General features: G+C 41.4%; 1 protein-coding gene across 1 annotated transcript in view; it reads left to right on the forward strand.

Annotated features, from left to right (window-relative positions):
* Window positions 1-26,791, forward strand: part of b4galnt4a (beta-1,4-N-acetyl-galactosaminyl transferase 4a) — a 437,447-nt gene that overhangs the window by 292,467 nt on the left and 118,189 nt on the right. Inside the window, exon 7 of the mRNA XM_031801738.1 lies at window positions 19,000-19,067. Coding sequence (XP_031657598.1) covers window positions 19,000-19,067 — 68 coding nt within the window. The remainder of the gene's footprint in view (window positions 1-18,999; window positions 19,068-26,791) is intronic.

Raw genomic sequence — 26,791 nt, forward strand, 5'->3', positions numbered from 1 at the left:
GAGTCTATATACAATGTGTGCAAAAGGCATGAGGAGGTAGGCGAATAATTACAATTTTGCAGATTAACACTGGAGTGATAAATGATCAGATGGTCATGTACAGGTAGAGATATTGGTGTGCAAAAGAGCAGAAAAGTAAATAAATAAAAACAGTATGGGGATGAGGTAGGTGAAAATGGGTGGGCTATTTACCAATAGACTATGTACAGCTGCAGCGATCGGTTAGCTGCTCAGATTGCTGATGTTTGAAGTTGGTGAGGGAGATAAGTCTCCAACTTCAGCGATTTTTGCAATTCGTTCCAGTCACAGGCAGCAGAGTACTGGAACGAAAGGCGGCCAAATGAGGTGTTGGCTTTAGGGATGATCAGTGAGATACACCTGCTGGAGCGCGTGCTACGGATGGGTGTTGCCATCGTGACCAGTGAACTGAGATAAGGCGGAGTTTTACCTAGCATGGACTTGTAGATGACCTGGAGCCAGTGGGTCTGGCGACGAATATGTAGCGAGGGCCAGCCGACTAGAGCATACAAGTCGCAGTGGTGGGTGGTATAAGGTGCTTTAGTGACAAAACGGATGGCACTGTGATAGACTGCATCCAGTTTGCTGAGTAGAGTGTTGGAAGCCATTTTGTATATGACATCGCCGAAGTCGAGGATCGGTAAGATAGTCAGTTTTACTAGGGTAAGCTTGGCGGCGTGAGTGAAGGAGACTTTGTTGCGGAATAGAAAGCCGACTCTTGATTTGATTTTCGATTGGAGATGTTTGATATGAGTCTGGAAGGAGAGTTTGCAGTCTAGCCAGACACCTAGGTACTTATAGATGTCCACATATTCAAGGTCGGAACCATCCAGGGTGGTGATGCTAGTTGGGCATGCGGGTGCAGGCAGCGATCGGTTGAAAAGCATGCATTTGGTTTTACTAGCGTTTAAGAGCAGTTGGAGGCCACGGAAGGAGTGTTGTATGGCATTGAAGCTCGTTTGGAGGTTAGATAGCACAGTGTCCAATGATGGGCCGGAAGTATATAGAATGGTGTCGTCTGCGTAGAGGTGGATCAGGGAATCGCCCGCAGCAAGAGCAACATCATTGATATATACAGAGAAAAGAGTCGGCCCGAGAATTGAACCCTGTGGCGCCCCCATAGAGACTGCCAGAGGACCGGACAGCATGCCCTCCGATTTGACACACTGAACTCTGTCTGCAAAGTAATTGGTGAACCAGGCAAGGCAGTCATCCGAAAAACCGAGGCTACTGAGTCTGCCGATAAGAATATGGTGATTGACAGAGTCGAAAGCCTTGGCAAGGTCGATGAAGACGGCTGCACAGTACTGTCTTTTATTGATGGCGGTTATGATATCGTTTAGTACCTTGAGTGTGGCTGAGGTGCACCCGTGACCGGCTCGGAAACCAGATTGCACAGCGGAGAAGGTACGGTGGGATTCGAGATGGTCAGTGACCTGTTTGTTGACTTGGCTTTCGAAGACCTTAGATAGGCAGGGCAGGATGGATATAGGTCTGTAACAGTTTGGGTCCAGGGTGTCTCCCCATTTGAAGAGGGGGATGACTGCGGCAGCTTTCCAATCCTTGGGGATCTCAGACGATATGAAAGAGAGGTTGAACAGGCTGGTAATAGGGGTTGCGACAATGGCGGCGGATAGTTTCAGAAATAGAGGGTCCAGATTGTCAAGCCCAGCTGATTTGTACGGGTCCAGGTTTTGCAGCTCTTTCAGAACATCTGCTATCTGGATTTGGGTAAAGGAGAACCTGGAGAGGCTTGGGCGAGGAGCTGCGGGGGGGGGGGTGGAGCTGTTGGCCGAGGTTGGAGTAGCCAGGTGGAAGGCATGGCCAGCCGTTGAGAAATGCTTATTGAAGTTTTCGATAATCATGGATTTATCGGTGTTGACCGTGTTACCTAGCCTCAGTGCAGTGGGCAGCTGGGAGGAGGTGCTCTTGTTCTCCATGGACTTCACAGTGTCCCAGAACTTTTTGGAGTTGGAGCTACAGGATGCAGACTTCTGCCTGAAGAAGCTGGCCTTAGCTTTCCTGACTGACTGCGTGTATTGGTTCCTGACTTCCCTGAACAGTTGCATATCACGGGGACTATTCAATGCTATTGCAGTCCGCCACAGGATGTTTTTGTGCTGGTCGAGGGCAGTCAGGTCTGGAGTGAACCAAGGGCTGTATCTGTTCTTAGTTCTGCATTTTTTGAACGGAGCATGCTTATCTAAAATGGTGAGGAAGTTACTTTTAAAGAATGACCAGGCATCCTCAACTGACGGGATGAGGTCAATGTCCTTCCAGGATACCCGGGCCAGGTCGATTAGAAAGGCCTGATCACAGAAGTGTTTTAGGGAGCGTTTGACACTGATGAGGGGTGGTCGTTTGACTGCGGCTCCGTAGCGGATACAGGCAATGAGGCAGTGATCGCTGAGATCTTGGTTGAAGACAGCAGGGGTGTATTTGGAGGGCCAGTTGGTCAGGATGACATCTATGAGGGTGCCCTTGTTTACAGAGTTAGGGTTGTACCTGGTGGGTTCCTTGATGATTTGTGTGAGATTGAGGGCATCTAGCTTAGATTGTAGGACTGCCGGGGTGTTAAGCATATCCCAGTTTAGGTCACCTAACAGAACAAACTCTGAAGCTAGATGGGGGGCGATCAATTCACAAATGGTGTCCAGGGCACAGCTGGGAGCTGAGGGGGGTCTGTAGCAGGCGGCAACAGTGAGAGACTTATTTCTGGAGAGAGTAATTTTCAAAATTAGTAGTTCGAACTGTTTGGGTATGGACCTGGAAAGTATGACATTACTTTGCAGGCTATCTCTGCAGTAGACTGCAACTCCTCCCCCTTTGGCAGTTCTATCTTGACGGAAGATGTTATAGTTGGGTATGGAAATCTCTGAATTTTTGGTGGCCTTCCTGAGCCAGGATTCAGACACAGCAAGGACATCAGGGTTAGCAGAGTGTGCTAAAGCAGTGAGTAAAACAAACTTAGGGAGGAGGCTTCTGATGTTGACATGCATGAAACCAAGGCTTTTTCGATCACAGAAGTCAACAAATGAGGGTGCCTGGGGACATGCAGGGCCTGGGTTTACCTCCACATCACCCGCGGAACAGAGAAGGAGTAGTATGAGGGTGCGGCTAAAGGCTATCAAAACTGGTCGCCTAGAGCGTTGGGGACAGAGAATAAGAGGAGCAGGTTTCTGGGCATGGTAGAATATATTCAGGGCATAATGCGCAGACAGGGGTATGGTGGGGTGCGGGTACAGCGGAGGTAAGCCCAGGCACTGGGTGATGATGAGAGAGGTTGTATCTCTGGACATGCTGGTTGTAATGGGTGAGGTCACCGCATGTGTGGGAGGTGGGACAAAGGAGTTATCAGGGGTATGAAGAGTGGAACTAGGGGCTCCATTGTGAACTAAAACAATGATAACTAACCTGAACAACAGTATACAAGGCATATTGACATTTGAGAGAGGCATACAGTAATCACAGGTGTTGAATTGGGAAAGCTAGCTAAAACAGTAGGTGAGACAACAACAGCTAATCAGCTAGCACAACAACAGCAGGTAAAATGGCGTTGACTAGGCAACGGGGCCAACAGATAAAACAAACAAGCAGAATGGAGTACCGTGATTAATGGACAGTCCAGCGTGCATCAGCTATGTAGCCAAGAGATCAGTGTCCAGGGGGCAGCGGTGAATGGGGCAGGGAAGCTGGACTGGCGAGTGTTATCCAGGTTAAAAAAAACTAACAATGACTAAATAGCTTGTAGCTAGTTAGCTGGTTAGCTTCTGGAGGTTCTTGAGTGTGTTCTAAAAATAAAAAATAATAGCGATTCCGTATCACATTGGGTGAGGCAGGTTTCCGGAAGGTATAAACAAATTAACCGGAGCTAGACAAGCTAGCAGTTAGCAGGCCGAATTAGCAAGCAGGGAGATAGCGAGGGCTAGAGAGTTAGCCTTTGGGGAACGTCGCGATGGGGTGAGTCTGTTTATTCCTCTTCATGCGGTGACATCGATAGACCGGTCGTGGGCCCGGGTATTGTAGCCCAGGAGTATGCTAAGGTGGAGGAATGTCAGGAGGAATGGGCCAAAATTCACCCAACTTATTGTGGGAAGCTCGTGGAAGGCTACCCAAAATGTTTGACCCAAGTTAAAGGCAATGCTACCAAATAATAATTGAGTGTATGTAAACTTCTGGCCCACTGGGAATGTAATGAAATAAATAAAAGCTGAAATAAATCATTCTCTCTACTATTATTCAGAAATGTCACATTCTTAAAATAAAGTGGTGGTCCTAACTGACCTAATACAGGGAATTTTTACTTGGATTAAATATCAGGAATTGTGAAAACCTGAGTTTAAATGTATTTAGCTAAGGTGTATGTAAATTTCCGACTTCAACTGTATGTGAACAATTCATGAATACAAAAGCAGTTAACAAATGTAAATTAGGGTAGTGTACTTACAGGTTCTTTGCAACATTGGACCAGTATTTGTTGATAATTTAAGATCTCTTACACATATGAATACTGCATGTAATATGTCAAATATTAGTAGACTAAATGTGGGTAACACTTTATTTGGATAGTCTCTAGATGCTACAGACTATCTGCAACATTTCAACTAACTACATTCTTTTTTTAACTGCATAGTGTACAGACTCTATAAACAGGGTCCTTATAGAATCACAATTGCTTTACAGCATGTTCAGGATTTCTTTCAGCGAGTCAGGATACCATTTTGAATAAACTAGATATCCTAAATAGTGTTGTGTTTGCATTGGCTAAAATAGGCTATACAACACTAACTCGGCCAGCCAGGAGTACTTGTAGGTTTAATTCAGGATAGAGGTTCCCTCCGAGCAGGGGGAACATCAAATAGAAAAAAATGCCATAAATCCAACACAGTTCTACACAATACAGTGTGTACAGGGCAACGTCCATGAATGTATGGTGGCGTTAGGCATTAAGAAAGCATCAAACTGGAAGCATCAAACTGGTTATGCCATTGAATAATCCACATTGAACATGACAAAATACTAATTTCTAATGTGTTCTTTGGTGATTTGATTTGTTGTTTATATCGCTTCTAAAACTGGACATGGAATGGAATGTATTTGATAGAAGAATCTCTGGCTTGTGCACGCTAGGCTAAATAGAAAACAAGATAACCAACTTTGGCTCAAAATGTGATTACTCTCTGTAGCTTAGAACATCACAATTTTCCATTCACTTCTACATTAATCTTCCATCCGCACGGGATAATTACAGGAAGTCGCTGGTTGAGTCTCTTGGTAGACTAGCATCTCTGATTCAAGTTTCTCCGGTGATAAAGTTATCCATTTTCCATGACAGAAAGATATGTGATGAACAGAGTTGAAAGGATTCTAAATACTACGGCAGACGCATAGTGTTCTATAATATACAATCTGAACGTTTTGTTTGCCTTATAATGTGTCTTATGATACCGCTCCACCCCTTTGTTTAGGCTAAGCCAATGACTGTATATATGAAAGCTACTGGCTACAATGGCGTTCTATGAAACCTGAACGCTCGTCACGCTATGTAACTAACATTATAACAATAACTACACATTCTAGCTATAACAATAATACCAATAATCAATACAAATACGCAATGTTTCTACTTACAAGTAATGTCCAGCAGCAATAAGGCCATCTCTTGCCTGCTCGAATGTGTCTGCCACCAAAGCAAGTCCATGTGCTGAACAACAGCTAGCCATGTTGAGGTCCAAGCATGGACAGAGCTGGCTTTGTATATGTGACTCAAATACTATCAGGATAGACTGAAGGTGATGCTGTTAAATGACAAAGACTTATCCAATTGTTTACCAGATCGATACAAAAGCGCAGTGGGCTAGTAGGTCATTGTGTTCCTTGCATACAAGCTGTGTACAACACTGTGTTTTCTGAGAGGCACACGCTAATTCACTACAAAGAGAGGGCCACGCATATATGCTATAGTGATACTTCAACCAAATAGGACAAGTTATACATCTTGGGAAAGCTGAAAGAGTAAACCAAATGTGCATAGCTGCTGCGCAAAATATTTGTGCATCTTTTCCAGAAATCAATTTCTGTGTAGCCAAAACATCAACACATTAGCATTAGCCATTTTGCACTATGCGAATGAGGACATATTTTCTAGTACATCTGAAATGATTATCATATCAAATGTTATTTATCACATGCGCCGAATACAACAGGTGTACGTACACCTTACAGTGAAATGCTTACTTACAAGCCCTTAACCAACAATACAGTTTTAAGAAAAAATAAGTGTTCAAGTTTTTACTAAATAAACTGAAGAAACAATCAATACAAATAAAAATGAAAAAAATAAGAAAATTGAAAAATAACAAATAATAAAAGGGAAACAATAAAATAACAGTAATGAGGCTATATACAGGGGGTACCGGTACAAATTCAATGTGTGGGGGCATCGGTTAGTCCAGATAATGGAGGTAATTGTCAAAGGAATTTAATAATTACTATATGTGTTCATTAACCAATTAAATTAAAATCACTGTCTGTTTCTAAGAATTTGTAAGATCCTTATTTGCATAAAATAGACAGAGACCAGTCTATCAAAATTAGCCAATAGCATTTATTCTCAAGAGCGCGCTGCTCCTAGAACCATGTACAACACCTTATATTTCACATATGACGTCATAGGTTTTAAAATGTCCTTCCTCCTCTCGACCAGGACAAAGCAGGTTCAAATGTTCATTCCAACTCACTGGCGCACATACATGACACACAATATATCTGGATTAACTCCTGAAGTGTCACCATTTATTACCACTTTAGCAGACAGTTCCAGATGCGGAAACCTGGAGGGGCTCTCGCTGTCTTATTTGATCACCACAGAGTTATAGTTGAGTCGGTTCAAACATAGGTTAATGACCCTCTTTGCTTACTTAAGACACACATTCCTTCCTACACAATGGTTATCATTTCCAATTACTCCTTATCCATGCTACATAACCTCTTTCTTAGGAACTAACATTATTAATCAGATATTGTAAAACAGGGTAGTTTAATTAATTATAGTTCTATTTAAATGTAATTATTGTTTAGTCATTATTCATAAAATTCCTAACAGTAATATGTACATTTCTGTAGAGGTAAAGTGGCTATGCATAGATCATAAACAGAGAGTGGCTTATTGGTGGTTTATTGGGAAATGTATTGTTGTGATCAAACCGGATGTAGATGGGTTTCAAAGGCTGACATGTGAGCAGGGATAACATATAATATTGCTTTTTTTATTCAAGTTTTGAAGTTGGTAATTTTGTTTGTGTATTGAAAAAGGAGTTGTCAGAGTTGAGTTTCTCAGTTTTGGTGCACTTTTGACATGTGAGGAAGACTGAGTAGGGTCTGGTGATTTATGCCCCTGCTGACAGCTGACGATTTATGGCCCTGTGTTGGAGGGGAGAAAGGCTGATAAAGATCTCAACTGGTGATTTGGCTGGCTGAGAGCCCGGATTTTCGTTGTAAAAAAAAAAAGTTGATTAATTACTAAATTATAAACAACATTAATTAAATCCCACCCATGGCTCCACTAGAAGGGGCTTTTTGTCATTCAACTGCAGGATAATGAATCAATGGGTATATATCATTCATTTATAAGTAGCAACTAAGAATTCTAGCTTTAAATCACACAATTGATTGTTCAAGCGCTTACACCAATCTAGCACGTCACTTTACTTGCTTCGCTCACTTTGAACAATGCCGGCCATCTGTTTCAGATTCAGCAATCATTGGTTTGTCCAGAACCACCTCCTGTCTTCTGTATGAGAAAGGTTCACTCAATTATTTTCATTGATCACCATCTTGTTGTACCTCTTTTTCACTTCCATCAAGAGGTTTTCCCTTTAGGGTGGTTTAGGCAGAAGTCTGCCCTCCTCGGTTTCTTTGTTTGAGGCAGCCTTTCACTGGCCTTGCCACTTCTATTTTATGAAGTTGACGTGGACTCCTGGGCATCCAAGTCGGTCAAACTTGGGGTAGTATGCCATCTTGTACTTAAGGCAGTGTTTCCATCCATCAAGGCCGGTGCGGGATGCTTTTATCTCTGAAACAATGGTGGGTCTTTGTTAAGGCCACCTCTTCTAATTGGGAATCATTTGGGTATGCTGTGTACTTGATTATTTCCTCTGTCATGCCTTCAATAATGTATTATTTAAGCTTTGAGATAAGAAAGTTTAATTCACATTGAATGGTGCTACTAGGATGCAAAAGCTGGGGTCCCCACTGTGTGGGGTTACTGGTATGCCAGAGCTAGTGTCCTCACTGGGTAAGTATATACCTTTCAAAGTACTTTTACCTTCAATTTCAGTTGTAGATGTCAGATTCATGTATTTGTTTCCAAATTCAACATCCTTGTACTGGAGCCTGAAGTTCTCTCTTAGTCCCAATATGTTCTTTATCTCAAGGCATAGTTCATCCAGACTTCCTGACACAAGGGTTCATTCTCTGGAGTCATGGTCTCCTCTAAAGACGATTCTCAGCCTAACTGGACCAGCCGTATTGCAACCCCTTTATTCTAAAGGGGAGAAACAGAGGGGGGAAAAAATGTATATACAGTGTATATATATATACATATATATAATTCAGAACATTAACCATGTGTATTCTCTTCTTTTGTACTGTTCTGTAGCTTCGACCCAATGATTCATCTGACAAACAAAGAAATGTGTGTGCTGCAGGCCAAGGCATGGATCAAAGCTGGCGAGACATTCAATGACATCATCAAGAGATATGCTGGACCCTATATCAGAAAGGTGTTTTTGGGACCACATCGTGTCTATTGTCCTGCTAATAGCCTCCAGGGCTGAAAGACAAGTTCCGTACGTTTTTCTCCTTCCACTTGCCTCTTCCTTTTTTGCGGTAATGCTGCAATTATTTGGTTGTAATTTTGGGTAGAGCAGACATTTGCATATATTTGTGTTAGCTTCATGTATGACAACTCCACCAGTCCTATTTATGATATAATTTACAAAGATTATACCTTTTTTGAAATGTTATAAAAAAATCTAGTTTTTAACCACAATATTTGATGGAGTATTTGATCTGTCTTTTCTGGTGGATTAAACTGAAATTGAAACCAACTTTCTATGACTGGTAAAAAAAAATATATATATATTTTGTAGATTTCGTTTTCAAATACCTGAAAATTAGCTGTTGTAATCTAAACAAAGGGAAAAGGCCATTCTTGAACATGGGGTGAGACATTCTTACTAATTTGCTAGAGAACCAGTTTGGATTTAAGTGCAACTTTTGTATGACTGATGCCTGTAGTGAGAGGTCTAATGCTTTAATATTTAATCATTTCTGCCCTCCGAATTTTAGATTCATTATATAAATAGGCCCATGTGCACCTTCATCAGATGAACTGAAACATGTTGCCTAAAGCGATTTAATTCATGAATGCATTTGAATGTTTTTAATATTGTGATAGTGAAGAGCAAAATAATCCTAACATTTCCAAATAAAAATCTGATTGATTTATCAAGACCAGTCCCCATGCTATGTCATTCAGTGAAATGTATTCCCATGGTATTTCGTTATGGGATCCATTAATATATTTAAAGTCTCTAAACTCGCAAGAGTATTGTCCTGCTGATAGTTGAAATAAACATCTGCATTTTGAAAGTATTTTTATCATTATTTTATTAACGAAAGCATAAAGATGTTGATGAAGAAATACTGTACAGTATATGCTTTACCTGACATTTTGCGGTTGCATGATGCTTGTAGATAGAAATGTAAAACTTTAGAGTACTTAATACTTTGCAAGTTGGGGGGATTTTCTTCACACCTAGCTGAGCTATCCTTTTGTAAAGAGTCTACTGTCCAGCTAATAGCCCATCATGGAAACGATGTTTGCACCCATAGGTTTTAGGCCTGCAGTAGGTTATAATAATCCATGCCTTCTGGGTATGTTTAAATGTCCAAAGGTATGGGTGGAGTTAGAATTTTGTCTGTCAGAAGTTTTTAAATCAATCAAAGTCAGCCTTTAAATGCTTTATTATCCAAATGTTTCAAGTGCGTGTGGGTGATGGAGAGAATGCATTTGACTCTTTTTTTTTTATTAGAGCTTTCACGAGGAACAGAAAATTGGGTGTCAATTCATTAACCATGTGCCATGGAATTGGTACATCGGACATTTCTTCCTAACTATTTTGCAATCTATATGGCATAGCTGTATTTGTTTTGGTCCTTAAACTTCTTATGGCTGGGGGCAGTATTGAGTAGCTTGGATGAATAAGGTGCCCAGAGTAAACTGCCTGCTACTCAGTCCCAGTTGCTAATATATACGTATAGAAAACACTGAAGTTTCTACAACTGTTTGAATGATGTCTGTGAGTATAACAGAACTCATATGGCAGGCAAAAACCTGAGGAATTGCAACCAGGAAATGGGAAATCTGGGATATTGGTCATGTTGCACTTCCTAAGGCTTCCACTAGATGTCAACCATCTTTTGAAACTTGTTTGAGGCTTCTACTGTAAAGGAGGGGCTTATAAGGGCTCTTTGAGTCAGTGGTCTGGCAGAGTGCCACAAGCTCGTGACGCTCGTTCACGTGAGAGGTAGCTCGCTGTTCCATTGCTTTCTACAGACAAAGGAATTCTCCGGTTGGAACATTATTGAAGATTTATGTTAAAAACATCATAAAGATTGATTCTATACATCGTTTGACATGTTTCTACGGACTGTAACGGAACGTTTTGACATTTTTTGGTATTCAACAAGAATGTTATATTGTAAAAGTAACATGCCCCCAAAAAATCACAATGAACAGTACATTTTAGTGTGTCTAAGGTGTAGTGAAGTGCAGAGAACTGTAGCTACAGATTTGTACAGATAATGTGATTGAACCAAAGATTTTTGGTGTCCATTACTGTGAGTTACAGAATAGGTACTATTTCGTGTAGCACAGCCTAAGCTTGGCGACGCTGTCTTTGTCCTTGATTCCTCGAAACAGGAGTATCAAAATGTCCATGTCCAGTTGCAGGGCATCAGTTTGAATAAAAAAAAGAGTTAAAATAAACAATTGTTTTGCTCAATGAAGTAATCCAACAATACACGGGGTGGCAGGTAGCCTGGCGGGTAGGAGCGTTAGGACAGTAAACGAAAGGTTGCTGGATTGAATCCCTGAGCTGACAAAGTAAAAATCTTTTGTTCTGCCTGAGCAAGGCAGCTCTTCCCTGGGTGCTGATGATGATTAAAGCAGCCCCCCTCACCTCTCTGATTCAGAGAGGTGCAGAAGACACATTTTAGTTGTACAGCTGACTAGGTATCCCCTTTTCAATTGTTCTGTCATTGATCGAGACAAGTGAGCGTCCACCCCAAAGTGCCGCATGTCATGATGACAGACACCTGTCTCGATCAATGAGAGAAGACATGAAATATACAAGATGGCGGCGTACACATTGTTGGATTACTTCATGGAGCAAATAAAGTATTTATTTTAATAACTGAGTGTTTTCTAAATACAAACTGATCCCCTGCAACTGGACACAGACATTTTATGAAATTCATGTTTCAACGAATCAAGACTGCATCGCCAAGTTAAGGTTGGTCAAAAATGATGTGCTACACCAAGCAGTACCTTTCATTTAACTCGGAGTAATGGATATCAAATTGATTTGCATAAATAACATTATCTGGTTTAATAATCTGCAGCTAAGAGAACTTGTGATCAACAGCTGATGGGGGAGGTGGTCATGATGAAAGTACCATTCCAAAGAAACATACAGTAAGTTCAGGAAACACTTTTATAGCTGTGGGAGGTGTATTTCCAAAATCAAACTGCCATTCATCTCCTCTTGAGTCATTTTCTGCTTGAAATGCAGCATAATGTCCAATCCATTGAGAAGGATACAGTTCACAGTATACAGTTCTGCTACAATGACATACGCAGGCCAAGGAATTATTTTTCTCTCAAAGATTCCACTTCACAAAGAAGCCCAGGCATCACACGGTATTGTATGTAAGACAAAAATATATAATAAATTATACTCTAAATTATACATTGCACAGTTTGAACGACAGTTGAAATATGCCAGCATATCTCCATGTGTGTAGACTAGTTGAACATGCATACATGTGCATAGGCACAGAGAATACATTTAGAACAATATCTAGCCTAATAGAAAGAAATGTGGCATAACCCTCAACCTTTGCACAGTGACCAGACCGTACAAATGTACCTAGCTAGGTAGGTAGGTAAGGTAGGTAGGTAGGAAGGCAGACAGTATCTAGCTACAGCCGTATCTGACAGGCATACTTAGGCCAATATTTTTCATACCTTATCAGTTTAATATATTTACAGCAGTTAGATTGTTGCATTATTGTTTCTCCTCACTGTTAGCTAGTAAACATTGCTAGCTAGCTTGCTGGATAGCCAATAATAGCTTTTTACAACTGTTTGGAATTCTATGCCTATAATTTTGTGATTTTGAAATGCATCCACAGTCATAATCATAACCAATGTCAACACTCATCAATGATGTTACATAGCTAGCTAGTAAAAATATTTAAAGTTTCTGATGTTACACATTTGCTAAAAAGTTACAATGGGAGGCCTGGCGCATAGTAACAAGTTAGCAGGTGCCAGGTTAATTAGCTAGCCAACTTCAGTCATGTGCTAACATTTGCTAGTAAACCAACCAGGTGGCTGGTTGTAATAATATAGCTTGCTGTTTAGTGGCCATATTTAGTAGCCATATCTATGACTAAAAAGAGAAGAGGTTTTACAATCAAGATACAATAGATCTCCAATTGTAAAACCTCTTCTGGTGACATTCAACCATACATGTTTCAACTGAAGTATAGTGAAGAGGATTCAAAGTTGGATTTAGCTAGATGCTCAGCTACCTACCTAGCTACCTACCTAGCAACCTAAGTTAGCAAACAGAAAAACTGTAACACAGTAGTATGTTTACCAGCAATACACAATATGGGTTTCATATAGATAAACTAAAGTTAGCTAACTACCTATGTGACCTTCAGGAAAAATGTCTTACATAGCTAAGACACTGTATTTGTCATCTGCCCTCTTGATGCTGGCATCGACTGTAGCTAAGCTTCTAGCTAAATCTAACTCTTTGTTTCAAATCCTCTTCACTATATTCCGGTTGAAACGTGTGGTTGAAAGTCACCAGGTAGCAAAAAATATGCTCCATAATCACTTGAAGCCATTGTGGTCTGGTCAGTTCTTTCAGTTTTGCCCAAAGGATTGTGTTGTTAGTGTCTACCTCCTACGAAGCACCAACCCATACAAGTTGTAGTCTTTCAGAGACTGTAAAAAATGTGACAGCTATTTAAAAGGTATCACAGGGTGTATCAATCAGCACGCGAAGCCCAGACCTGTCTTCCTCCTGGGAAATTAAGTGTGAAACACATCTCACTGACCTAGAAATGCATTGGACATGATGAAACAAGCCCAGATACCCCATGGATGAAATTCTCCTCAAGGGCCGTCGGAAAATAACAAAAAAAATGTGTACTGTCTTAATAAAACACCATTTTCCACCACCATTTTCTGCCTTTCAGGCAATTAGCATGTTGCACACCGCATTCAGTCAATTGTGTGCAACATCTTAAGTTGATCATAAAATAAAATGTATTTAAAAACGTTGTTTTAGACAGTACACATACTTTTCCAGTTTATATTCCAACAGCCCGCCCTTAAAGGTAAATTATGCCTTTGTAGCCTGAATCAATTCTAGACGATAGTGCACATCTATTGCCCACAACTGGCTGCCTAGGCTACCCATGGGCTTGCCTAATCCTGGCTGGCTATGATACAACTGTGTGATGAATGAGGGAAGCTAGCTAGCTAGCTGGCTTCCTCCACAAATGGAACTCCCAGGCAAACACTCCAGGTTAACTATCTAGCAAAACCCCTAAACTAATGTAAAAGGCGCTGCATGGTCAATCTGACGTCTGCATTGGCCGTGCAGCATTTATGGTAATATGGCCTCTGCAGAAGTCAGGGCATTCATACTTCTTGCGCTTCGCCGAGCAGTGCAGAGTTGTTATGAAGGAAATTGTCAAGGAAGGGATTTTGTGTTTATTACAGGACCTCCCGCCCTCACCTACCGTCAATCATTCATGTCAGTGCAGACCTATGCGGAGCCCTCCGCATAGTTAAAATAATTTGAGAAGCACACAGCGATGTGGTACAGAGCTCAATTTGGCCTCTGCATTCCTATGGAAGCTCCGCAATTGCTTCACACCATCCAGACGGCGCCTACAACATCTATACAGTGGTCAACTATAAATTGGCTCTTACACACAAGCTAGCTAGCTAGCTAGCTAGCTTAGTTATCAAATACTTGTATTCCTCCCTGCTAGTTAGCAATGTTATTATCTAAATTGGTAGCTAGCCAAAAGTCAGCTGGCTATCTAGCTAGCTCTCTTCATTCAGGTGGTAGCAAATCATTTAAATTTACAGCAAACATTAGATGTTCAGACATTAGATCTAATGTATAAATTGTTCCCTTACCCCGGCTAGTTATTGAAATCCTTCATAGACTTTGTTGGGTCAATTAAAATGTTATTGTTTAAATCAAGTCACTGCTTGTGGAGAGCCTTGCCATTTTCTTAAGACTGCACTTGAAAAATAACCACATCAATGTTAACAGTTCAAAATTGGACTTGATTTCATTGGATGTTCCCTCCGACGTAACCTCCGCACCATCTCACCAATAGCCAATGACCTTACTTTGAGGGAATACTGACATTACTGTAAACTGTCAGACACAATGTGTCAGGATATATTCAAGCACCTGGATTGATTGTGTCAAACACTGCCACTATTTATCAGAAACAGACACATTTCAAGCCGATACACTTCGAAACTCCACTATTTAGGTCAGAAACATTTGATGTCAAGACAAAATGACACTGTCAGACACACTTTGATACAGGTCATTTTATGCAGTGGTACTAGCTGCAGCTCCACAGCTCATGTTCTACAGGCTCCTGAGAATGTGAAGGGACCGTCTGTACATCCCTCTTAGAAACTTTGTGTGTGTGTGTTCGAGTGTGTGTACGTGTCTCATACTGTTTGTGTGTGTGTCTGTGTGTGCCTGCGTTAATTATTTCTGTGTGTTTCTGTGTATTTCTCTGTGTGTGTTCCTGTCAGACCAACACAGCAGCCCAGAAATAAGCTCTCTCTCTCTGTGTACGGACTAAGAAGGGGGGATCAGTTACTATACCACAAAATGTGCCCTCCCCTGCTTCCAAACCAGAGAGAATGCCAACACTAACAATTAAAGTTGAGCCCGCTGTGATCCTGGCCTTATTCTTTCATTACGGATCAGCAACAGCAGGGTTCTAGTTAGTTTCCTCGGCTGGTTGAGGAAATGAATGGGCTGGGATGTGACTGAGGGGCAGAGAGGAGGCGCTGGGGAGCCTCATGAGTCCGGCATCTCGTAGAGGCTCCTGGCAGGCAGGCTCTCTGGATCTCTCATTTCTCATCTGTTTAATCTCATCCTTTCTTTTTCACTTCTCTTTTACATTTAAATAGAAAACAAAAGCACTGATTATTGTGCTTTTACATTTAAATAGAAAACATGGCTCAAATCTATACACATTATCTCTGGTTCCTTGTGTGTTTTATTTTTATTGAACCATTATTTAAATGGGAACACACTCTCATTTACAGTAACGACCTGGGGAATAGTTACAGAGGAGAGAAGATGAATGAGCCAATTGTAAACTGGGGATGATTAGGTGCCATGAGGGCCAGACTGGGAATTTAGCCAGGACACCCCTACTCTTACAATTAGTGTCATGGGAACTTTAGTGACCACAGAGAGTCAGGACACCCGTTGAACGTCCCATCCGAAGGATGGCACCCTACACAGGGCAATGTCCCCAATCACTGCCCTGGGGCATTGGGATATTTTATTTTTTAGGCCAGTTGAAAGGGTGCCTCCTACTGGCCCTCCAACACCACTTCCAGCAGCATCTGGTCTCCCCCAGTATATGTAATACGACAGTTGATGATAGTGTTGTTGATGTTGCTAAAATGATATATTATTGGATGTAATGTATTTCCATTTTGTTTTAGTCAGTATTTGTATTGTGGCTGTGTAATTGACCTCACCTGCCCTGCAACTACAGGGGCAAATTAGCTTTGGCTAACCTCGGCACAATATTTCTTTTTTACATTTACATGGTTGTTGCATTATTGTAATATTGATGTTGATTAATGTGCATTGTCCCCTTTAAATAAATGAATAAAACAAATAATTTAGTATTCTGGAGGAAGAAGTGATCCCCTGTGGTTTTCTCTACTATTCTCCATCACACTCCCTCTCTTATTTGGCTCCCGAGTGGCGCAGCGGTCCAAAGCACTGCATCTTAGTTTGAAACCAGGTTGTATCACAACCGACTGTGATTGGGAGTCCCATAGAGCAGTGCCCGATTGGCCCAGCGTCGTGGCCAATGTAGGCCATCATTGTAAATAAGAATTTGATGCTAACTGACTTGCCTAGTTAAATAAAGGTTAAATAAAAAAATTGATGCGTCTCTCAACCGTGCAGCATACAGTAGGAGCTAAATGTGAGGGAAGCTGGGAGGGAAAGGGCTCTTAGCTCATATACTACTATTTAATGACATGCTATTTTATAAGAGTGCTAGTATGAGTTGGTGGAGAGGATTGCAAAAAAAAACATGCTATAACTGCTATTATGAATATTATGCTATTGCTATAACAATTGTATAACAGATCTACTGCTAGTAGTGACAGCATACTGGTTTATATGGAGTGAATGGGGTCCCAATAACAAATGCATGCATAGAAAAGTATTTTTGATATGAACTGGTTCACTGTCCTCCAAACGTGGGCCGAAAACATTCTCATATCCCTCCAGTTTGTTCTTCCATTAATTTACCTTGGTTGTACCAGTGGCACAATTCTTCATCCTCTGCCCTGTAATGAAGTTTTTCATTCACAATGCCCAAGCTGGTGATCAGGTTTAAGCCATCAAGGACACAGACAGAGGTGTGGGCCCTAGTCAAAAGTAGTGCACTATATAGGAATTAGAGTTCCATTTGGGATGCAGAGAGTGAATGCTTGAGAGGAGCTTAAGAGAGCTCTGCTTTGAATAATACAACTTCATTCCTCCATCACTGTGTGTGTGTGTGTGTGTGTGTGTGTGTGTGTGTGTGTGTGTGTGTGTGTGTGTGTGTGTGTGTGTGTGTGTGTGTGTAATGATACAACACAACTGTGGGAATCATTTGAGTCAACATGGGCCAGCATCCCTGTGGAAGGCTTTAATGACCCGACAAATTGAGGCTGTTCTGAGGGCAAAGGAGGGGTGGGAGGGGGGGGCATGCGTCCCGCGGGCCGCCAGTTACCCATCCCTGATATACAGTGGGGAGAACAAATATTTGATACACTGCCGATTTTGCAGGTTTTCCTACTTACAAAGCATGTAGAGGTCAGTAATTTTTTTATCATAGGTACACTTCAACTGTGAGAGACAGAATCTAAAACAAAAATCCAGAAAATCATTGATTTTTAAGTAATTAATTTGCATTTTAATGCATGACATAAGTATTTGATCACCTACCAACCAGTAAGAATTCCGGCTCTCACAGACCTGTTAGTTTTTCTTTAAGAAGCCCTCCTGTTCTCCACTCATTACCTGCATTAACTGCAGCTGTTTGAACTCGTTACCTGTATAAAAGACACCTGTCCACACACTTGATCAAACAGACTCCAACCTCTCCACAATGGCCAAGACCAGAGAGCTGTGTAAGGACATCAGGGGTAAAATTGTATACCTGCACAAGGCTAGGATGGGCTACAGGACAATAGGCAAGCAGCTTGGTGAGAAGGCAACAGCTGTTGGTGCAATTATTAGAAAATGGAAGAAGTTCAAGATGACGGTCAATCACCCTCGGTCTGGGGCTCCAAGCAAGATCTCACCTCGTGGGGCATCAATGATCATGAGGAATGTGAGGGATCAACCCAGAACTATACGGCAGGACCTGGTCAATGACCTGAAGAGAGCTGGGACCACAGTCTCAAAGAAAACCATTTTAGTAACACACTACGCCGTCAGAAGACAGCATATGATTAATGAATTACAGTGCTACCCTAATATTTTCTCAGTCACATCACAATTACATAGTGTCTCTTGCGGTGTCTCCTAACCAGCCTTGGGCTCCCAGTCAGCCCAAAGGTTATCTTAAGAGCAGGTAAGGTGGCGATGACGGGACTGGCTTCCTCTCTAACATCAAATCATACATGCAGAAAATTAATCAAATTACCAGTCGAAAGTTTGGACACACCTACTCATTCCAGGATTTGTCTATATTTTTACTATTTTCTACATTGTAGAATAATAGTGAAGACATCACAACTATGAAATAACATGTATGGAATCAGTTAAGAACAAATTCGTATTTACAAGGACAGCCTACTTCCTCCCGGTCGGACAATTGAACCCCGGTCTCCCGCAAACTTGCAATATGGAAGACTATCGAATGGTTCTCAAAGATGCCCTCTGGTGGTCACAAGAAGCACTAACTTGTATTAACAGAAAAAATGTCTGACAATTAAATTATGCTGCGGCAGTCCTCAAGGTGTGCCGCAGTATGATGCAACTTTTAAAGGAGGAACCACTGATTGAAGTGGATTTAACAAGTGACATCAAAAAAGGTTTATAGCTTTTACCTGGATTCACCTGGTCAGTCTATGTCATGGAAAGATGAGTGGTTCTTAATGCTTTGTATACTCAATGTACAACCAAGTATATTATGTTCATGTTTTTATGCTTGCTCTATCATTTTCTTCTTTATTTTTTGTACACCTCTCTTTCCTCTCCCTCGCTCTACCTCTATATATCTTTCCTTCCCTCCTCTCTGTCTCTCTCTCTCCCTCTATCTTTCTTCTGCCTTTCTTTCCTCCCCGTCTCCCACACTCTTCTAATCTTTCTGTCCTGTATGTTACAGCTGGGGACTGAGTGGACTGCTCCAGGGGAGTTCAGCAAGTTCAGGTCCCAGTCCTCAAAGTCTGTGCAGTAAGTACCTGTGACAACACACACATGCACACACACAGAGTGACACACAGAAAAGTGGAAAGCAGCATAGTTTTCACCAACAATTTGTTGCATCTGATGCAGACCATGCAGAGTGAACTTGGAAGTCTAAGCTGTCAACAATAACAGCCCAAACAATAACAACACCAAACATAGCTAATCAGGACAATGAGCCTCCTCAATTCAATTACATTTCAATTTAAGGGGCTTATTGGAATGGGAATAATATATTTACATTAAACAAAGCAAGTGAAATAGATAAACAAAAGTGAAATAAACAATACAAAATGAACAATAAAAATTACACTCACAAAAGTTCCAAAAGAATAAAGACATTTCAAATGCCATATTATGTCTATATACAGTGTTGTAACAATGTGCAAATAAGGTACAAAATGTAAAATAAATAAAGATAAATATGGGTTGTATTTACAATGGTGTTTGTTCTTTAATGGTTGCCCTTTTCTGAGTCTGTACATAGTCAAAGCTCGCCTTAATTTTGGATCAGTCACAGTGGTCAGGTATTCTGCCACTGTGTACTCTCTGTTTAGGGTGAAATAGAATTCTAGTTTGCTCAGTTTTATTTGTTAATTCTTTCTAGTTTGTCAAGTAATTATATTTTTGTTTTCTTGTGATTTGTTTGTGTCTAATTGTGTTGCCGTCCTGGGGCTCTGCGGGGCCTGTTTGTGAACAGAGCCCCAGGACCAGCTTGCTTAGGGGACTCTTCTCCAGGTTCATATCTCTGTAGGTGATGGCTTTGTAATGGAAGGGTTGGTAATCACTTTCAGGTGGTTGTAGAATTTAACGGCTCTTTTCTGGATTTTGATCATTCTCGGGGATCAGCCTAATTCTCCTCTGAATGCATTATTTGGGGTTTTGCGTTATATACAGAACATTTTTACAGAATTCTGCATGCAGTATTTTTATCCAGATCCTAATTTGTATGTCAATTTTTATGTTCCGTTTTAATGGCGTAGAAGAAGGTTTGTGGAAGTTACCTATGGCGCTGATGTTTAGGCCGAAGTATGTATAGTTTTTTGTGTATTCTAGGGCACCGGTGTCTAGATGGAATTTGTATTTGTGGTCCTGCCAACTGGTCCTTTTTCGGAACATCATTATTTTTGTCTCACTGAGATTTTACTGTCAGGGCCCAGATCTGACAGAAACTCTGCAGAGATCTAGATGCTGCTGTAGGCCCTCCTTGATTGGGGACCAAAGCACCAGATCATCAGCAAACAGTAGACATTTGACTTGAGATTTTAGTAGAGTGAGGCCGAGTGCTGTTGCAGTGCCATCGCAATTAGTAGATAAATATGTTGAGGACGGTTTGTCTTAAGCTGCATCCATGTCTCTCCCCACAGCCCTGTGGAAAAAAATGGGTGTTTTTGTCAATTTTAACCACACACTTGTTTGTGTACAAACATTTTATAATGTCGGATGTTTTCCCAAAACACAACATTCCATCAATTTGTATAGCAGACCCTCATGACAAATTGAGTCAAAAGCTTTTTTGAAATCAACAAAGCATGAAAAGACTTTGCATTTGTGACTGTTAAAAGTAGAGACTCAGAGCTACAAAATGGTATATCATACACTGCATGTTTGAGGAATAATGGGAAAGTAATTCTGCTTTGAAAGTTGATATACTTGAAAAACTCACTTTTGAGAAAAGGGCCTTAGAATGTTTTGGTACCTCCTGGAGAGCTTTTCTTTGTCTACACCCATTCAGCATTGTTCACACCCTCTTAAGCTAGCCCCCATGTGAGGTCATGTTCTAAACAGTGAATAGTGTAGTAAAGATTAATACTAAAAGTGGTAAAAGTAGTAGCCTACAAAATGGACAAAATCCAGGTAAACAAAGTGTCCAGATAAAAATAATTTATAAATATTAGATGGAGCTTACCCAGATACGCTTGTCTAAATTGATGGATCATGTGAAATAATTGCTATAACCCCCAGCCACATCCAGTGGTGGAATAAGTACTAAATTGTCATACTTGAGTAAAAGTAAAGATACCTTAATAGAAAATTACTCAAGTAAAAGTAAAAGTCACCCAGTAAAATTGTACTTGAGTAAACATCTAAAAGTATTTGGTTTAAAAAATACTTAATGACATACAAATCATAAAAATCCAGACAGAAAATATTTACACAAGAAGCAATCTAATATCACACAGTCAAACTCTCCGTCGTTTAGTTAAGTTCACCATTCTGCCATTCTCACTGTTAATAAACATCAGGCGTTTCAACACAACAGTAAATGAAAGTAAATGAAATTACTAAAATGTACTTAAGTTTCAAATTCTTAATATTCAATCAGACGAACCAAATTTAGTTAAAACATTTTGGGCCTTAGGGAAACTGTATGGAGTAAAAAGTACATCGTTTTTTTTCAGGATGTAGTGAAGTAAAAGTTATGTACAGATACCCCCAGAAAATACTTAAGTAGTACTTTAAAGTATTTTTACTGAAGTACTTTGCCCAAATGCCTCCACACCAGTACATTAGCATACTTTATATACGGTTACACACACCCTTATCACATAGTATACCATACATAAGTTAAGGCCATGCATCCTGATTTGAAACCTGCGTGAGGTGTACAGTACATAAACAGATGAATGTGCCATATATTTATGTAGGGGAACACTTGATACGGTCACATGAAATTGTTGTGGTATGTTACAAAAAATATTGATATATAAAATGAATATTAATAAGTCTTGCTAAGTGGATGGGTCTCTACAAAAGGTGCAAACGGTACAGCCAAATGGCTACTTGCATAGTAGCAATATCAGAAATAGATAGTGTCAATATATATATAATATACAGTACGTACAAGAACAATATCAATAACGATATCAGCGATAGACGAGGTAGTTATAATATGCATACAGAGGTAAAGTGGCTGAGCACCAGGATAAAAAAAAAGGAGAGAGTCATTTGAATAGAGGCACTGCAGATAGTGCTGATGACTGGTCCGTCCTAACCACGCATGAACAAGGGAATCTGTATTCGGAGAGCCTGTTTCTCTCCTGGACTTTGGTGCAGGGCATGTGATGTCCATAGCCTCTTTGTCGCAAAACTCCCTGATCTTCTCAAAAACATAAGCTTGTCTAGCTGTGTCCAGTCCAGCTGGTGCTTGTTACAGGTAGACCATCTATGGGAGGAAGGATGTCAATGTTGCGCAGCAGCTGAAACCTGGTCCCGACTGAGTCTGAACACTCCTTGGCGACAACAACACCAGGATCCAAAGCATCAATGCTGTAAAACAGGACATAACAAAAAAATGTAGAGTACATTACAACCATGCACAATATTAATTCCCCTCCCGAGTTTAGATAAGAAGAATAACCTCATACAATGAAAATGACATTCACCAGAAGTGCTGGTACTGTTTGATCTGTGGCAGCGGCCTGAAATACGGAGTCAGGTGTTGTTGCCAGCCATGGCTTTCCACCAGCACTGTTCCATCCAGTCCAACCAGCTGTGGGATGTTGACCCCCGTCACAGTGCTGTCCTTCAACACCAGCAATCTCAGACAAAGTGTTCATTCTGGTCTTTCTGGAGGGCTGCTTGATGAGGACGAAGCACAGGTCGGGGGCAAACTTGGTGTGGCCTGTGATCAGGAAGTGAAGGTCCAGACTGCGGTGGAGCTTGTGCATTGTCCGCCAGGCACAGTACCAGAGCACAAACGTATTGTTTTGGCAACCTCAGTGATCACAATTCATGTCCACACGTGTTTCCCCAACCCCGTAGTTGGTGAAGAAATGGTGCATGTAGTTGATGACTGCACTGCTGCCTTTGCTGAATGACATGCCTTCAATCAATCAGAAGGATAGTATACCTGCAAACAACAAAATAACATTAAGATAAATTACGATTAATTGTCTCACCCCTGTAAATCTGTCTTGGCACAGCTCAGTGAAGTGTATTTGCCTGCCTCAGTTTCGACATTGTTAATGTTGTGAATGACTAGTGTAGCTTGAAAAAGCAGTTTTTTGATGGAATATCTACCCATTATCAGCAACCATTATCAGCAACCATCACTCCTGTGTTCCAATAGGACGTTGTGTTAGCTAATTCAAGTTCATAATTTTAAAAGGCTAATTGATCATTAGAAAAGCCTTTTGCAATTATGTTAGCACAACTGAAAACTGTTGTGCTGATTAAATAAGTATTACAACTGGCCTTCTTTAGACTAATTGAGTAGCAGGAGAAATAACTTTCTTCTGAAAATTGTCAGTCGATTCTTGTTCTGCGAAATGAAGGCTATTCCATGCGAGAAATTGCCAAGAAACTGAAGAACCCGTACAACGCTGTGTACGACTCCCTTCACAGAACAGCGCAAACTGTCCCTAACCAGAATAGAAAGAGGAGTGGGAGGCCCCGGTGCACAACTGAGCAAGAGGACAAGTACATTAGAGTGTCTAGTTTGAGAAACAGATGCCTCACAAGTCCTCAACTGGCAGCTTCATTAAATAGCACCCACAAAACACCAGTCTCATCGTCAACAGTGAAGAGGCGACTCCGGGATGCTGGCCTTCTAGACAGAGTTGCAAAGAAAAGGCCATATTTCAGACTGGCCAATAAAAAGATTAAGATGGGCAAAAGAATACAGACACTGGACAGAGGAAGATTGGAAAACAGTGTTATGGACAGACAAATCTAAGTTTGAGGTGTTCGGATCACAAAATAACATTCGGGAGATGCAGAAAAAACTAAAATATGCTGGACGAGTTCTTGACACCATCTGTCAAGCATGGTGGAGGCAATGTGATGTTCTGTGGGTGCTTTGGTGGTGGTAAAATGGGAGATTTGTACAGGGTATCAAATCAAATCAAATGTATTTATACTAGCCCATCTTACATCAGCTGATATCTCAAAGTGCTGTACAGAAACCCAGCCTAAAATCCCAAACAGCCATCAATGCAGGTGTGGAAGCACGGTGGCTAGGAAAAACTCCCTACAAAGGCCAAAACCTAGGAAGAAACCTAGAGAGGAACCAGGCTATGAGGGGTGGCCAGTCCTCTTCTGGCTGTGCCGGGTGGAGATTATAACAGAACATGGCCAAGATGTTCAAATGTTCATAAATGACCAGCATGGTCAAATAATAATAATCACAGTAGTTGTCGAGGGTGCAGCAAGTCCGCACCTCAGGAGTAAATGTCAGTTGGCTTTTCATAGCCGATCATTAAGAGTATCTCTACCGCTCCTGCTGTCTCTAGGGAGTTGAAAACAGCAGGTCTGGGACGGGTAGCACATCCGGTGAACAGGACAGGGTTCCATAGCCGCAGGCAGAACAGTTGAAACTGGAGCAGCAGCACGGCCAGGTGGACTGGGGACAGCAAGGAGTCATCATGCCAGGTGGTCCTAGGGCTCAGGTCCTCCGAGAAAAAGAAAGAGAGAAAGAGAGAATTAGAGAGAGCATACTTAAATTCACACTGGACACCGGATAAGACAGGAGAAGTACTCCAGATACAACAAACTGACCCTAGCCCCCCGACACAAACTACTGAGGCATAATTACTGGAGGCTGAGACAGGAAGGGTGACACTGTGGCCCCATCAGATGATACCCACAGACAGGGCCAAACAGGAAGGAAATAACCCCACCCACTTTGCCAAAGCACAGCCCCCACACCACTAGAGGGATATCTTCAACCACCAACTCCAACCATCCTGAGACAAGGCGGAGTATAGCCCACAAAGATCTCTGCCACGGCACAATCCAAGGGGGGGCGCCAGCCCAGACAGGAAGATCACGTCAGTGACTCAACCCACTCAAGTGACGCACCCCTCCTAGGGACGGCATGAAAGAGCATCAGTAAGCCAGTGACCTTAGCCCTTGTAATAGGGTTAGAGGCAGAGAATCCCAGTGGAGAGAGGGGAACTGGCCAGGCAGACACCGCAAGGGCAGTTCGTTGCTCCAGAGCCTTTCCGTTCCCCTTCACACTCCTGGGCCAGACTACACTCAATCTGACCCACTGAAGAGATGAGTCTTCAGTAAAGACTTAAAGGTTGAAAGTGAGTCTGCGTCTCTCACATGGGTAGGCAGACCATTCCATAAAAATGGAGCTCTGTCGGAGAAAGCCCTGCCTCCAGCTGTTTGCTTAGAAATTCTAGGAACAATTAGGAGGCCTGCATCTTGTGACCGTAGCGTACGTGTAGGTATGTACGGCAGGACCAAATCAGAAAGATAGGTAGGAGAAATTTTATGCCCATGTAATGCTTTGTAGGTTAGCAGTAAAACCTTGAAATCAGCCCTTGCCTTAACAGGAAGCCAGTGTTGGGAGGCTGGCACTGGTGTAATATGATCACATTTTTTGGTTCTAGTCAGGATTCTAGCAGCCGTATTTAGCACTAACTGAAGTTTATTTTGTGCTTTATCTGGGTAGCCGGAAAGTAAAGCATTGCTGTAGTCTAACCTCGAAGTAACAAAAGGTTGGATACATTTTTCTGCATACATTTTGAACAGAAAGTTTCAGATTTTTGCAATGTTACGTAGATGGAAAAAAGCTGTCCTTGAAACAGTCTTGATATGTTCGTCAAAAGAGAAATTAGGATCCAGAGTAACGGCGAGGCCTTCACAGTTGTATATGAGACGACTGTACAACCATCAAGATGAATTGTCAGATTCAACAGGGTAAAAGGGATCTTGAAGAAGGAAGGCTATCATTCCATTTTGCAACGCCATGCCATACCCTGTTGACGGCGCTTAATTAGAGCTAATTTCCTCCTACAACAGGACAAAGACCCAAAGCACAGCTCCAAACTATGCAAGGACTATTTAGGGAAGAAGCAGTCAGCTGTTTTTTGTCTATAATAGAGTGGCCAGCACTGTCACTGGATCTCAACCCTATTGAGCTGTTGTGGGAGCAGCTTGACCGTATGGTATGTAAGAAGTGCCCATCAAGCCAATCCAACTTGTGGGAGGTGCTTCAGGAAGCATGGGGTGAAATCTCTTCAGATTACCTCAACAAATTGACTACTAAAATGCCAAAGGTCTGCAAGGCTGTAATTGCTGCAAATTGAGGATTCTTTGACAAAAGCAAAATAACAATCATTATTTATAACCTTGTCAGTCTTGGCTATATTTCTTATTTTTTGCAACTAATTTCATGTATGTTTTCATGGAAAACAAGGACATTTCTAAGTGACCCCAAACTTTTGAACGGTAGTGTGTATGTGTGTGTGTATGTATATATATATATATATATATATATATACTCATATACTCATATACTTATTTGGTTGTGTATATCTATCTATCCATATCCTTTATCTGTATAAAGGAGGAAATGTTGCTTACTTGTTGAGCAAAATCAAATCTGTAATGCATCCTGATGAGACAACTGCAGGTCTTGACTGGTTGTTTTGCAGTCAGCAAACATCTTCTGGTAAACAGACCACTCACTCTGAACAAACAGGAGATGCTGCTCTTGCTTCTTCAGCTTGGCTGATTTAACAGCTTCTGGTAGATTGTCAGATATGAAGACCTGATAGTTGTTCCTCTGGCAATGCCAGCACAGGTCTGTCCTGGGCTTAGTGCTTGTGATGTGGGGCAGAAGTTTTCTCCACAGACTCCTGAAGGAAGACAGCCCGACTACACGTAACTCTGGAAAATATAGAAATAATGTGAGATCAATAAAAGTTGTGCCAATCATGTCAATTAAATATTCAAAATGTGTTTATGCTTAACATGCC

The sequence above is a fragment of the Oncorhynchus kisutch genome, linkage group LG22 (genome assembly GCF_002021735.2).
Source record: "Oncorhynchus kisutch isolate 150728-3 linkage group LG22, Okis_V2, whole genome shotgun sequence".
In the NCBI taxonomy this organism is placed as follows: domain Eukaryota; kingdom Metazoa; phylum Chordata; class Actinopteri; order Salmoniformes; family Salmonidae; genus Oncorhynchus; species Oncorhynchus kisutch.